This window comes from Entelurus aequoreus, linkage group LG08 (assembly GCF_033978785.1).
Source record: "Entelurus aequoreus isolate RoL-2023_Sb linkage group LG08, RoL_Eaeq_v1.1, whole genome shotgun sequence".
NCBI lineage: Eukaryota > Metazoa > Chordata > Actinopteri > Syngnathiformes > Syngnathidae > Entelurus > Entelurus aequoreus.
The window spans coordinates 31,801,038-31,817,027 of record NC_084738.1 but is presented as its reverse complement, the minus strand read 5'-3'; the positions used below and the strand labels follow the sequence as shown (position 1 = coordinate 31,817,027).

At 37.5% G+C, this 15,990-nt stretch overlaps 1 protein-coding gene across 7 annotated transcripts in view; it reads right to left on the bottom strand.

Annotated features, from left to right (window-relative positions):
- Positions 1-15,990, bottom strand: part of cacna1g (calcium channel, voltage-dependent, T type, alpha 1G subunit) — a 321,489-nt gene that overhangs the window by 166,550 nt on the left and 138,949 nt on the right. For all 7 annotated transcript variants that reach the window (XM_062056250.1, XM_062056253.1, XM_062056254.1 and 4 more), the window contains exons 9-12: positions 15,254-15,405; positions 11,943-12,128; positions 5,628-5,742; positions 3,795-3,950 (exon numbers count right to left, since the gene is read on the bottom strand). In XM_062056250.1, coding sequence (XP_061912234.1) covers positions 3,795-3,950; positions 5,628-5,742; positions 11,943-12,128; positions 15,254-15,405 — 609 coding nt within the window. The remainder of the gene's footprint in view (positions 1-3,794; positions 3,951-5,627; positions 5,743-11,942; positions 12,129-15,253; positions 15,406-15,990) is intronic.

The window sequence follows — 15,990 nt, the reverse complement described above, 5'->3', positions numbered from 1 at the left end:
TATTTAAGTTTGAATATGTAGCTGTTAAATATATATGGATGGGCACCTTTCACATTTAAATCTATACGGTGACAACTCCCGGTACCAATTTACAGTACTTTTGTGTGGGTTCATGTGTTAATTACTGTTCATTTGTTGGGTAATAGCATCTATTTTTTTCAATACAATTAAGAATGAGTTGATAATAACTGTGCTGTCCATCTTCATCTTCTGTTATATTTTCATTTCTTACACTTCCAAATCTCATTTGCAAGTATTATAGAAGAGACTTTGCAAGCAGTTGCAATTCCAAGACGCTAGATGCAGGAGAGTATAAACTACGGTGTGTTGCCTAGCTAGGAACTACCATATTTTCCGGACCACGGGGCGCACCGGGTTAAAAGGCGCACTGCAGATGAGCGGGTCTGTTCAGGTCTATTTTCATAAAAAAGGCGCACCAGATTATAAGGCGCAATAAAGGTGTCACATTATGGGTTTTTTTCAACATTTAAAACACTTCTTTGTGGTCTACATAACATGTAATGGTTGTTCTTTGGTCAAAATGTTGCATAGATTATGTTTTACAGATCATCTTCAAGTCCTTTTCTGAACTTCTTTCAGGATGCGCCTTTTGTGGGTGGTCTTATTTACGTGGCTCCACTTTGACAGCGTCTTCTCCCCATCATCTTTGTTGTAGTTTTTAGCACTTCCATAGCGAGTCTACTGACGGACATAAGTTTGAACTTTACGCCACTTTGTATTAGAAATGGCAACAACAGAGTACAAATGCCCCACATTGAGAGGATAGAGAAAAAAGAAGACACTTATTGACTACGGTGTCAGCGCGGAGTACAATGGCGGACGCGCACACATTTTTGAGAATTATGCAGATCCCAAATACACATCAGTTTGTACCAATAGTTTGTATTCGGACATGTGACTTTTGAACGGACGTAAACGAAGTGGTGGGCTACCAAACCAAGAAAACAGAGTGTGAACTATCTGAGTACGCAAGGGACTTAGATCTTACCACTAAAAGTAAATATGAGTAAAAAATGCAAACAATGCAATATATACATATCAAAATAAGATTTGTCGAGTCATCTCAAGAATTAATTGTCGGTGGAGTTCCCGAACATATTGAACTATCTTGTGCTCCAGACATCATCCTACACGACAAAACTGATGAAAACTTGGAAAAGCATGGAGGTCTACAACTTCTTTGTGTGTGGCTTGGTATCAAAACTCTCCCGGATACATATGCATTGTTTTTGCTCGGGTAAGGTTGCATTTCATGATTTCAATTGGTGTCATGTTTGTGGCCTGCCCTTGCTGTTGTGTATGTGCTGAAAGCTTCAGTTATGATTGCTGTCTTTGGCAAAAGCTTAAATCTTTTAGGTTTTGCTCAGATTTGCTTTCTTTTATTTAGACTCGCAGAGTTGAAGCTTTACTGAACACTCGTAGCAAACATGTGTTTTGAGAAATACAAATATTAAGATAAATATTTCAATGGGAAGTACTAAATTTTAAAAGCATTTCAAACAAACCTTTAATGAAGTGATCACGAAAAACTTGTGCGTTCTTCGACTCTGCCATCTTCGACTGGGGTGCGTGTCCCTATTCTCGTTTTTTTTTTCGTAAAATCTTGACATCTTCCGCCCTTCTTGATTACCTCTCAAAGAAGTTTGAAGAAACATTTATTCTTTTTGTGATTTGAGCAGCTCGAACCGCCTAAAACAACACAAGCACTGGGCATTTTTTCTTTGACAAAGGCAAAATGCCGCCCAGAATGATATGACAATAATCGCTCGCTGGCCCACCACTTCGAGCCTCGCATAGTTAACGAGCCGGACGTGACGTCAGGTGAATACAACCTATAAGTTTTGCAAAATATTGAAAAAAAAAAGCCTGATAATATGTCTCCTATAGTAGGTGCCAATTTGGGATCCTTCCATAATAATACCCCTATGTTGAAGTACAGTACGTCTGACTATGATAGTCATAATGCGGAAACAAGCCATCGAACGGTGCGGCTTTGTAGCTTATCAAAGTGGTACTAAAACATTTTGACAAATTCCTGAGCGCCATGTGTAATGTAGTGTATTTTCAGTTAAAAACATAAACGTTTTGGGCTTGCATTGCCAGCATCATTTATTGAACAGGCGTCAACTAGCAATCATAATGTAGCTCTTATGTGTGACTGCCATCTACTGGTCAGACTTACACATTACACCTTGTAACAAAAACATTGCTACATGGTTGGTAAACACTACCAGAATTAATTCGTACATTAGGTGCTAGGAGTTTTAAGGCGCACTGTCGATTTTTGAGAAAATGAAAGGATTTTAAGTGCGCCTGACAGTCCGAAAAATATGGTAGTCTTTGCATATGAAGCTGGATGTGCCAGTCTAGTCCTTTGTGGCACCCTACAAAGTGTTTATACTGTAAGTATCATACTTATTACACTCCAGCTGTTTGATTGTAACACACATCTTAGTTTTTTTTTTTAACCAATTTTGGAGGTATTGAATCGCCATGTCAAATCGTTAATCAGTAACATGTATATGGCAAATCCAATGTAAATTAGCATGAAGCTAGCACATTTAAAAAAAGTCGAACCTTACTTTACGTCTGAGCGTTTTCTACTTGCTTTGCTGGCATTGAAAATTGCAACATTACTTAGAGGTAGTTTGGCTGAGTGCTTCTTGAGTGCTTGTTTACCCTCCAAGTGCTTGAGCCAATGTTTAGTCTGCTATCGGACATGACGTCACAACAAAAGTATCGCATTGGGGTAGGGCTTAATTTCACATGAAACGATAAAAGGTGGTACCGAGGGAATTTGGTCGGTGCCCATAAAAGTGGCGAAGTTGATAGAGTGGCCGTGCCAGCAATCGGAGTGTTGCTGGTTACTGGGGTTCAATCCCCACCTTCTACCATCCTAGTCACGTCCGTTGTGTCCTTGGGCAAGACACTTGACCCTTGCTCCTGATGGGTGCTGGTTAGCGCCTTGCATGGCAGCTCCCTCCATCAGTGTGTGAATGTGTGTGTGAATGGGTGAATGTGGAAATACTGTCAAAGCGCTTTGAGTACCTTGAAGGTAGAAAAGCGCTATACAAGTATGACCCATTTATCATTTATCTATTGTAGAGCACAAATGTGGATTTTTTTTCTAAAGCTACAATACTGAATAATAAAATAAGCTTTGATGAAAACTTGGATAATGGCATATTTGTACTTAAAAAAGTCAGGAAAATAAGATGTGATGATCAGTCATATAAGTGAATTATATTTATATAGCGCTTTTTCTCTAGTGACTCAAAGCACTTTACATAGTGAAACCCAATATCTAAGTTACATTTAAACCAGTGTGGGTGGCACTAGGAGCAGGTGGGTAAAGTGTCTTGCTCAAGGACACAACGGCAGTGACTAGGATGGCGGAAGCGGGGATCGAACCTGCAACCCTCAAGTTGCTGGCACGGCCATTCTACCAACCGAGCTATACCGGCCCATATAACCTACTGTGGAGAGTGCAACACAAGGTAAGGTGAACAGCATTCATGAATGTGTTTTTGTCTGTGTATAAAAAAATATATGTATATAATTGTAAAATAGATATTGTTTGACAAATAAAATATCTAAAATATTTGTCTTTGTTGTGCTGCTGTAAAGAAACATTGTTAGGGCATCAAATCAAATGAAAGCACAATCAATTAATTATTTAGAGTAAGATGAAGAAACTCATACGAGTGATTTTTACACATCTCTTCACGGTCACTTTTGAATGAGTCATTTATTTGTGAAAAGCCTCACTTTACCTCAGTTTGGAAACCTTCAACCAAGATGGCCACCAGCAGGTTGAATAGAACGTAGTTGCCGAAGGTCATGAGGGCAATGAAGTAGAGAGCTGCGACAGGAGTTGTGGACGCCATGCCGTTATATAATACCTTGTTCCAGTCTTCTTGTGTTAGTATCTAGAAGAGAGGACCAGCAATGGACAGCTGTTGCACAACCTGGGTTCTGTTTTATGCGGTCATAACATTTTGAGCTCAGTTGATGCTGCACGTTGTACACGAATGGCTATTTTAAAAACAAATACACAAAGCTAGCTCAGGCCCTGGCGGGGTAACGGTACATGCTGCTGCCTTTCGAGCAGATGGGCATGGCCCAAGGGTTTGATTCCCTGATAAATAGGAGGTTTCAGTGTTGCCAACTCCTCAGTAAGGAAAGCAATACAATTGGCTGCCCCAAAAGTGGCTATATGATGTCATTGTTTAATTTGCATAAGTGATTGCAATGGAAGCTGCAGGAGAGAGAAATAACGTGAGGGAGATGAAATGTAATAACAACTTAAACAAATTATATGTATTATTAGAACAGCATATTGACATTCTTCATTTAATTCTTGGTTTGTTTTTTTTAATTTGAATACATTTTGTTCTGCATTGTTGAATGCTGAAGTATCATAATTGATCAAAAGACTGGAGGGTTGTGACAGTCAAAAGTCTATTGACTGGTTCATTAACATGAACAATAGGTTGGGACCTTGCAGGGATTTGACAAGACAGTGAAGAAGCGTTCATACATTGCTCTGTAAACCAAGGCGGAAAAAACAACATTTAATTTGCAGTCTGCACGCAAAAGGGGGTGGGTTATCGCTCTGCTCCGACTGCAGCTGGGACTTCTGCGCGAGGCTACTGTCAACCTGACCGCCTCACGGCAGCACCAGCTGCTGAATAAGGACTGCAGACTGATGTGTGTTTTCATGTCTCTAAACATCTGAAAAAGCCGCTAGATTTTTCGTTAGTCGGTTTAAAAAAAAAAAGTCGCTAAGAGGAATCAAGTAGCCAAGTTGGCAAAACTGTGAGGGTTGCGTCAGGAAGAGCATCCGCAGTAAAAACTAAGGCAAATCAAACATACAGTTGACTCACTGTGGTGAACCTTGAAAAAAAATGAAAAGACAGTTTGGAGTAGGCCAAACAAATCTTTTGTAGCTACCTTCTTATTGTTTTTTTTTCCTAGTATTGTTTAAAAAAAAAATTAAAAATTAAAAAGTCCAAATAACATTTGTGAAATGTTTTTTCTTACATAAAGATTTCAAATAAATTTGGTTTAATAAATCACCTACTATTATTATTTTTCAAGTTATATATTATAATCCATTTTATTATAATAATGTTATTTATCTTGGTCTGCGCTTCTATGATTTGCATTCACACTTTACATAATTAAACCAATACGTAACCTACTGTATTATCTGTAGCATAATGACAATACATTTAATACAGAGAGGCATGATGATACTTAACATATTCTATCATTCGTTATTCCATTGGATTGTTAACAGTGACAAATACTATTCATAGGTTATGCAGAGATAATGAAATGAAGGTTCTGGGTAGATTGTGTTGAAAAAAGACATGACACAAGACGCAAGCCTATGAGGTCCATGTTTCATTTGTGGAAACACAATTTAGTGTTTAGGAAGATTGCTGGGAGAGAATAAACTATTTTAGGGAGAAATTGTATTAGCATTCTGAGACTTGTTTTAGTCAAAATAACTCTTACATAGTCACCGTAGCATATTTGAAACGTATAAGTTTATATGAACTTTTCAGTGTATTACATTTCCGGAGGCGGTTAATACTCACTTGGAAAACAGTCACAATGGCCCACAGAAGTGAGTCAAAGTTTTTCCTATCTGGTAGAGTGTCTCCATCCCGCTCTGAACCAAACTTACAACCAAATAGATGCATTCCCAGAATACTGAAAGGAGAAACAGAGGAGGGACTATTAAAGTCAAGTTAGTATAATACCATGCTGAGAGAAGACTTGTAATATTTGGCTAGTGTTGCCGGCAACATTCTGAACACTCATTGGCCCAGAATCCTCAGGCTGTCAATGCATATCCCTTTCCATCATGTAGCTTAGCACAATACAATATATGCAAAGCTAACTGATCTTGTCATTGTGTCTACTCTATACAATCGGCAAGTGTAAATATGCACCGTATGCTCAATAGTTACTACACTATACTTTTTTTTTATAATGTAAGGAAATACAATAAAAGAACAGTATTGATATTTCAACCTTAAAAGGGAACTACACTTTTCATCATTCATAATCCTTATGTAAGACAAGAACATATGCATACATATATATATTTTATGCATTCTAACTCATAAATAAACACTAGCAAAAGTAAGCTAACAATTGAGCTGATGGGATTTGCCTATAATAAGCCCTAAAATCCTTCCAAACACCTCCATCAAGGTTATATACATATGCTGTAAGTGTACATGTAATGTAGTAACAGGCACATTCATATTAATATGTAATATTTATCTATTTTGGTCATTTTAAAACATAAGGCGGCAGATTAATTTCACAGACGCATCACAACGTTCGCTTTCCCCTTTCAACAACAACAACACTACTAATCATGACAGATTTCATGAAAGACAACGACTGCTTTGGGAGAAATGATGATCTAGAACCTTATTGTTTTGAGCCTGACTATAAGGACCATGATCTACAAATTTTAGAAGCTGTGTGCAAAAACAGATTAAGCTTTAGTGAAACACTTAGGGCCTGGTTTACTAAAGAATCACATGCAAACTTGATAGCACACGCAAAACTAAACGAGTGCAAGTTGATTGCGTCTGTTAAGTGAGCAGAATAAGGGGTGCAATCCAATTTGCGTCTCTGTCCTCATTAATATGCAAAATATATGCTGATCATCAAAAATGCCCACACTAATGGGAGAAGATTATGCAAAAATAATTATGTAGCATGAGCAATGTGATTTATCAACACTCATCACCATTTTGCGAGCACTATTTTGCGTTTTATTTAGCACCTGTGGGAAGGACGTGCAAACTGACAGACAATGGACGAACGAGAATCCTCCGTCCTACGTGTGTGTGTGTGTGTGTGTGTGTGTGTGTGTGTGTGTGTGTGTGTGTGTGTGTGTGTGTGTGTGTGTGTGTGTGTGTGTGTGTGTGTGTGTGTGTGTGTGTGTGTGTGTGTGTGTGTGTGTGTGAACATTTAGGACGGTCAGAAAAAAATATATATATTAGACACATTATTTTTCCTTATAGTTCATATTTGTATTGCTGCTGGTTGACTTTGGGGGCTGAATATAATGAAGTCAATTGATGCATTTTGTGTCTGCTGGCAATTTTTTTTTAATGTCGTCCATTTTTTGAATGTAGGAAATATAATACTATAATATATTTCCTAAATAAAAACATGTCTTTCATCATACTTGCCAACCCTCCCGTTTTTAGCGGGAGAATCCCGTTATTCAGCGCCTCTCCCGACAACCTCCCGGCAGAGATTTTCTCCCGACAAACTCCCGGTATTCAGCCGGAGCTGGAGGCCACGCCCCCTCCAGCTCAATGCGGACCTGAGACTGAGTGGGGACAGCCTATTCTCACGTCCGCTTTCCCACAATATAAATACGCTTGCAAGTTCCAAAACGAATGGAAACAAGAATTTCAGTTCATCCAGGACAGTTCGAAGGGGAAGGTGTATGTTGCCTGTAAATATGTAGAACAGACTTCTCCATTGAACACGGTGGCCGAAATGATTTCTCAGTCATGAACGGAGAAGTTAAACAGGACAATACTGCCATCTAATGGATAGATAATTCAAGTATTTCTTTTATGTAAATAAAATAAATATATATATATAGCTAGAATTCACTGAAAGTCAAGTATTTCATACATATATATATATATATATATATATATATATATATATATATATATATATATATATGAAAGTCAAGTATTTCATACATATATATATATATATATATATATATATATATATATATATATATATATATATATATATATATATATATATATATATATATATATATATATATATATATATATATATATATATATGTATGAAATACTTGACTTTCAGTGAATTCTAGCTATATATATATATTTATTTTATTTACATAAAAGAAATACTTGAATTATCTATCCATTAGATGGCAGTATTGTCCTGTTTAACTTCTCCGTTCATGACTGAGAAATCATTTCGGCCACCGTGTTCAATGGAGAAGTCTGTTCTACATATTTACAGGCAACATACACCTTCCCCTTCGAACTGTCCTGGATGAACTGAAATTCTTGTTTCCATTCGTTTTGGAACTTGCAAGCGTATTTATATTGTGGGAAAGCGGACGTGAGAATAGGCTGTCCCCACTCAGTCTCAGGTCCGCATTGAGCTGGAGGGGGCGTGGCCTCCAGCTCAATCACCTACTATATATATATATATATATATATATATATATATATATATATATATATATATATATATATATATATATATATATATATGTATGAAATACTTGACAACTCGAGTTGGTGAATTCTAGCGGTAAATAACCACGCCCCCAACCACGCCCCCCGCCCCCACCCCCTACCCCCCAGTTCCCGATATTGGAGGTCTCAAGGTTGGCAAGTATGTCTTTCATTGAGAATTGTCTTGCGTTTGAATCATTCCAGGGGCGCGAATGCGCCGATGATGTAATCCACAGCCTCGTGTTAAGAATACATGTCAGTGTGCAAATGTTTCTGTTGTGTAGATTGCGAATCAGAAGAGGTGTTATAGATTGTAGATGTGCTGTTGGTTCAACACATCACACACAAGTAAGAGCACAATAATATGAGTGTGCAGAAAATGAAAAGGTGTCTCTGTTAGAATAATTGTATCTAAGTTATCACAAATCTTTGTGTTACATTGAGTTCAGCTCATCCGGCGAGCAGACAAAAGCTGTCTTTGAACCTACCAATAAGAAGGCTTGTAAAACTCCACTGTGTAGGATGGGAAGCAACATGAAGGTCTACTGTTTCTTTCATGTATTATAATCAACAGAAAGATATTGTCTTGACCCGAGATCTACAAAGTGATTAGGAAGCAGCACCAGACTCCCTTCCAGGCACCGCTTCTTTGAACTGTTTTACGACCTTTTGTTTAACTGTTTTAATCAAAGGCGATGGCTGTTGCCATGTAATCAGGGAAAGTCCAAATAAAAGAGGAGGCGTACAATCTTTCGCCAGAGCGTGGAACACTGTACAAGGGTACAGATGTACACGTCTCTCCTCACTGAGCCAAATTGAATTCTGTCTCTGTTTGATTCTTTGCTTCTTGTCTTGTTTAATAGATGTCATCAGTGTTTGAACCTGACAGTCTCTGTAGTAAAAACACGTATGCACGCAAAAATCCTAATTCAAAAAAGGCGGTCTGCACGTGCAGTGTTAGTAGATCACACGCAACACACTTATAAAACCAGGCCCTAAGCATCATGCAGCAGTATTGCAAAGTGCTAAACAACAAATACCAACTGTGAACATATGTAATAAAACAAACACTTACTGACTTCACTTGGATGAAGACTTATGCGATGTTCATATCTTCCCGTTTAGTTGAAAAATGTATCATAATCCGTCCGGAGGTAAAGAAAAAAAAACAAAAAACAAGGTGTCGAGCTTTTTTTTCTTGTCTTTCTTGCCCACTCCAGGTCTAAATTGAACATCGACGTTGACCAACTTTTCGGTTTGCCATCCAGGTGGGAGGCATGATTTATAACCTAGAACTAACTTTTACTAACTCAGAGGCGATGCAGCAGCTCACTGGGTCAATATGTCAATATAGCATCTCTAAGTGATCATGGCGCCATTAAAATTAGTTCATCTGCATTAGCGCTTAAAATAATAATATCGCTAATACTTGGCGAATATTCAGGTCACGATATGTAAATAGACTATTGTTGGCAGTTTTTGGATGTTTTTTTAGAGACCTTTTTGGGTGGAATAGTGTATTCCCATTAGCTGAATTGTTAGCCACCTCGTACTGCCCGTATTTTACGACTGCATAAAAAAAGAAAAGCATATGTGTTCTTGTCTCACATAAGGACTGTAAATTACAGGCAAAATTCCCCAAAAAGTGCAGTTTCCCATTAACAACAAATGTTAGACAGGTAATTATTTAACAATAGTTATTACTAAGGTTGTATGTTTCAGTTGAATAAAGGGAACCACAATACTATAAATATTAATTACAGTAATCAATTGCAATTTACTTTGCACATTAATTGTGCTGAACTGAGCTTATATTTGATTTAGTTTGCTGTTTTACATTCTATTTGCACTACATGATTGCAATTTATTCTGCTTTTTTATTTATACTACCGTATATTACCAAATAGTAGCCCGGGCGTTTATTTCACAAAATGGGGTCAGACCCCGGGCGGCTATTAGGACATGGGCGGTTATTTGCACAAGGCTTTTATTTATCTTTGCACCAGCCTGCACCAGGCCATTATTTGGTTACAATGGTTACTGTCCAGTATTTTTTTTTTGTACAAAAAACTAAATGTAAAAGCTATTGTAAATATACAAACAAAAAAACAAGAGATCAACATGAGGTAGGCTATCAAAAGACAAGAGATCAACAAGGCCTCAACATGGCAGTAGAGCAACAATTGTCACATAGAAAACCAATACTAAAAATAAATAAAGTTTTTAAATAAAGCAGCCTACCGGGAAAAATAAAATTATGGTACCAAGTACTCAAGTATAAAACCCACCATCAAAACAGAACAATAATACTGTAACAATCCCAGGAATGTAGGCTCATAGACTTTTTCGTTTGTCTTGTCTTTATTGTACAAGATGCAATGTAACCACACAACAGCTCCAATGTGCGTCTCTCCTCTTTCCCGGCAAAACTCGAACCAACACTTCCTATCAACAATGTCACTTCCCTAACTTCCCCGAAAGTCCCGCCCCCAGCCAAAGCCATTGGCTAACACCCCGTAGCCAGCCGCTACATCACTGTCACTTAAATAAAATAAAGGCTACAGTACTCCAAGTTTTAAATAAAGCAGCATACGTGATTTATCCACTGACACAAATTAGCATCAAGCTCGTCGCTCACTTTCTTCCTACCTCCACCAGATAAGCGAGCCAGTTTTCCATCGATTGCCGACTGAGATAGTAGTTTTCCCTTTTTTTGTTTCCATTCTCGTACACGTTTTGGGTCAATGTTTAACTGCCTGGCCGCTGCCAAACCAGAATTCTGTTCCGCATACTTCACAACCGCTAGCTTGAACTTTAAGTCAAACTTTCTGTTCTTCTCCCCCGTTAAAGTATTCCCGTCCATCAGTTGTGGTGTACCGGTATCCTGTTCATTCAACTCACTGCTACTGTTGCTTGCCATGCTGAAACTTTTCCTCGTGGGTTTGTTGTTGTCGTTGAGCGTGTGTTACGCTATATGCGGTGACCCATTGCAATATGTTGATTACCCAGAATCCCCACGTAACGTCTGCTGTTACCGTAATTACCAGAATTACTGCACCTTTGCTTTTCCTTTTAGCTTATAAATTGGGTTTAAGGAAATCAATATGATTTTAATCTAAATTATGCAAATAACAGCCCATGGGCGGTTATTAGGAAGAGGCGTTTCAATCACAAAATGGGGTCAGACCCCGGGCGGCTATTAGGACATGGGCGGTTATTTGCACAAGGGCGTTTATTTGGTAAAATAAGGTATTTTATTTAAATATATATTCATATTAACTATGCTATTTATAACCATGTCTATGTATGTCTTATTCTATTTAAATTATTATGTACATACTATATCCATCAATCCATTTTATACCGCTTGTCCCTTTCTGGGTCGTGAGGGGTAGATGAATGGATGATGGAAGAATGTACATACTATAGTTCTCGTGGTACTCATTGGGTTAATTCTGGGATTTTATGCCATCTCGCGAGTCTCCTGAGTGCTGGTGTGATAATAAAGTTCCTTGAATCCTCAGAATAAAAGACATAGTGTTAACTCGATACCTCTTCAACTGTACATGTATTGTCGAACTCTATGGTGTACCTAATGTTATGACGAGTGAGTGTCTACGTTCCGCAGACACACAAACCTACCTGAAGATGAAGATGAAGAGCATGAGCAACATGCAGAAGGTGGCTACGTTGTCCATGGTCTTCATCAGCACCACCAGCTGCCTCTGCAGGGCCGGCATAAAACGGACCAGTTTCAGAACCCGCATGAGTCGGAAGGTCCTCAGCACAGAAAGACCGCCGCCCTGCTGGCCAACGATTTCCCACACGCTGTTTGAGGAGTAGATGACACAAATGCATAGAATTTGAGTCAGAATCATTGCAAGATGCATCGGCTATTGTTCAATTATTGCTGTCCAATTCATACTGTGTGAAAAACTTGATATGTTCCGGTGCATATTCACTTCATAATATTTGTTTTCATCGCATGTAACTAATAAGGCAACGGATGTATATAAACAGCTCTTGGTATGATGCAGTTCACCTGTATACTATTACCACAGTAGCACCGTATTGTCAAATTATAATCAAGATAGGAATAAAAACTCTTCCAGCGATCCAAAATATTGTCTTTTATAGTTGTTCTATCCACCGATCACCAGTAGGTGATTTTATGTTTTAAAACTTACATGTGGTTGAGCAAACGCAGAAACTCCTTAAGCGTTCAATGGAGCACATGTGAGCAACACCAGATGTGCACACCTGTCCCAAACCTGACATCATAAAAAAGTTAAATGTCTTATTTTTATAACCAAATGACAGCAGTCATTTCCATGAGATTATTTTCTAATATAGGTGATTTGTCCCACTTACAATGAATATAACAAAACAATCTTGTTTTCATGGGCTATGCACTATAGGTACATATGTCTGCTTCGGAAGTCATTATTACCCCATTCAGAGGTTACATTTAGTTCCCCTCACACATTCACATGTTGCACAATGAGATGTAAGCATGGGATAAAGTGTTCATTCCTGTAACTTTCTGTCTGTAAAATATATCATTACATTTTTAATAGTATTTATTTTATCTAGTAACAGCATTTTATGAATAATATCCATACATTTACATGACAGTAGAATGAGCATATATCTGTTTGGGGATGTAGGTGTACAGTGGGTGTTGGTTTTACCTTAATAAGTTACAAGCATTCAACTCTCTTAACGCTGCTGCACTTTTAGCTATAACCTAACTAGCAAAAAAGAGACACGCATGCATAACATGCTGTTAATGACATTGATTGTCTGCGTGTGAGCTGCTTCATAGTGTAACGACCTGGCATTTAATGTTTATGTGTGGTGTTGAGTTGTCTGACTTTTTGTGTGGCCGTAAACACATCAGTGGCTGAGTCTAATGAGTGCATGTGATGGGGCAAGTGAGAGAGAGAGAGAGAGAGAGAGCGGCTGCTGTTGATGTGACGGATGCCAGAGAGTTGGATTTGGCGCGGTTTATACGACAAACATGACCAGTATTGCTGCATAGTAGTTCATCATTAGTTGGCGTGGTTACGGCCGACAATAAATAGGTTTGCTCAATAAAGTTGTGTAGTGTAGTGTAGCTCCTATTCCTCCTTAAAGTGTCTCAACAGACGTTACAATGATTCAACAGTCTTGACAACCATTGCTTTTTCTGTTGTGGTTGCTTGTTGTCACCTGTCACTCACATAATTGCACTGCACAATTCTACAGAATAAATTATGTGTTTTTTTTGTTTAGAGTTTTGGTTGGATGTTATATTGTGAGCGGCATAGATTTGCTGTGCGCAGAGGACGCACCTTAGAGGGAACATTGGTCAAGATTAGAGATGTCCAATAAATGCTTTAAAATGTAACATCGGAAATTATCGGTATTGTTTTTTTTATTATCGGTATCGTTTTTTTTTGTTTTTTTAAAATTAAATCAACATAAAAAACACAAGATACACTTACAATTAGTGCACCAACCCCAAAAACCTCCCTCCCCCATTTACACTCATTCACACAAAAGGGTTGTTTCTTTCTGTTATTAATATTCTGGTTCCTACATTATATAGCAATATATATCAATACAGTCTGCAAGGGACACAGTCCGTAAGCACACATGATTGTGCGTGCTGCTGGTCCACTAATAGTACTAACCTTTAACAGTTAATTTTACTAATTTTCATTAATTACTAGTTTCTATGTAACTGTTTTTTTATGTTGTTTTACTTTCTTTTTTATTCAATAATTTTTTTTAAATGTATTTATCTTATTTTGTTTTATTATTTTTTTTAAAAAGGACCTTATCTTCACCATACCTGGTTGTCCAAATTAGGCATAATAATGTGTTAATTCCACAACTGTATATATCAGTATCGGTTGATATCGGTATCGGTAATTAAGAGTTGGACATTATCGGTATATCGGATATCGGCAAAAAAGCCATTATCGGACCTCCCTAGTCAAGATGCTTAAAAAATAATATAATACAATATTATTCGGTGGTTTAATAGTTTTAATGAATAATTGTGTTTTTGTGCAATAAATTATTTACAGTAACACCTTTTTATTAGTAATCTGTTTCAACACGTTAGAATCATACAAAAACCGACGCAATTTTTGCTTACATAAGAAATTACGCAAAGCCAAGTACAGTAATACGTTTTAGATACCCAGAAATATAAATTGAAATAATTGCTACAGAAAACAATGTGAAATACACATAAATTATGAATAAAATGCATAAATACAAATGTAACATCACTTGGTTGGCAAAGACGGTGATTAGCGGAGAGGGTTACATACTGTTCTGTAAGGTATTTCTTCAATTCAATAGTGTTTCCCACCTTCTTTATAAAAGTACTGGCACTTGCAACTTTCTTTGGCTTATTTTGTGGCCATACTCAATAAGAAAAGCACAGGGACCAATTCACAATTGTATGGATTTGTTTGTTTTTGGCACTTGATTCTGCGCGATTATGACACGGGGGCTAACTAACCAGGATACCGAGATGGCATATGAAAGCCAGTGACAAACTTTTGGTGACTATTCTCGTCAAAATCCGAACTATGCGAAAAGTGGGGTACCACTGCATATAATTTATTGTTCAACATACCAGGTATGTCCACCAAGTTTGTTCAGTATGTTGATGTTATGCAATATGTTCCATCAACACTATATTTAGTAAAGTATTCCACAACGGCCCTACATCACTGTGCCGATTAGAGAGTTCCTTAAGACTTGTAAGGTATGTGCTGCAGGCTTTATTACAGCAATATGCTTTGGTTAAACAATAATCACACTACAAGAGTGCAAACGTTTGCCAATATCCACTAAATTATTTTTGGGTATTTTTTTTCAATTTAGTTCACAGGTGGCAATAAGCTGTAAATCTCCATACTTAACACACACGGACAGACGAGGGCTCCACCTACCTGATGACCACAATGATGCCGTCAAATATATTGTAGGGGTTCTTGATGTACCCAAAAGGCCCATAGACCAAAACCTTCAACAGCATCTCGAGGGAGAATAGGCTAGTGAACACAATGTTGCTGATCTCCAAGGCATTGGTCAGTTCATCAGGCTGGAGGGATAAGAAACGTGGAGTTATTAGTACTTCATTAGATATACTTCATTCTTGCTGCCTCTCTCTCGCGCTGTGTGTTGTGCTTATTGGTACCTCAAAAAATTAATGCATCTAAATTCATAGCATTTGGAAACAGATTAAGCAACTTTTATACATCACATTGGACATTTTTTAGTTTTAGGCTATGTTAGTTTACTCGAAGGTAAACACTTGTTTTGCAGCCAGCAAGATCAGAACATCCATTAAACATACATGAAAATGTGAAATCTCAAACATGCAATATAAAGAAATACCTATCACACTAAAAGCAATACAATGTCAAAGATAAGTTGTAAATTAGGGTTTCTACGGGTACATCTAATTTAATGTTTTTTAATGCCCTTTTTAATGCCACTTAAAATAATAATGCCCATGTGTATGTATGCATGTGTATATGTATATATATACAGTATATATTTAATGTCTATGTGTATATCTTTACGTGCACGTCCAAAAAAAATTAAAAATAGCTTTGCGTCAGCTTTTACTAATAATGACAAAGAAAAACAAGGTCATGAAAACTTCCCACATTATAAAGACAAT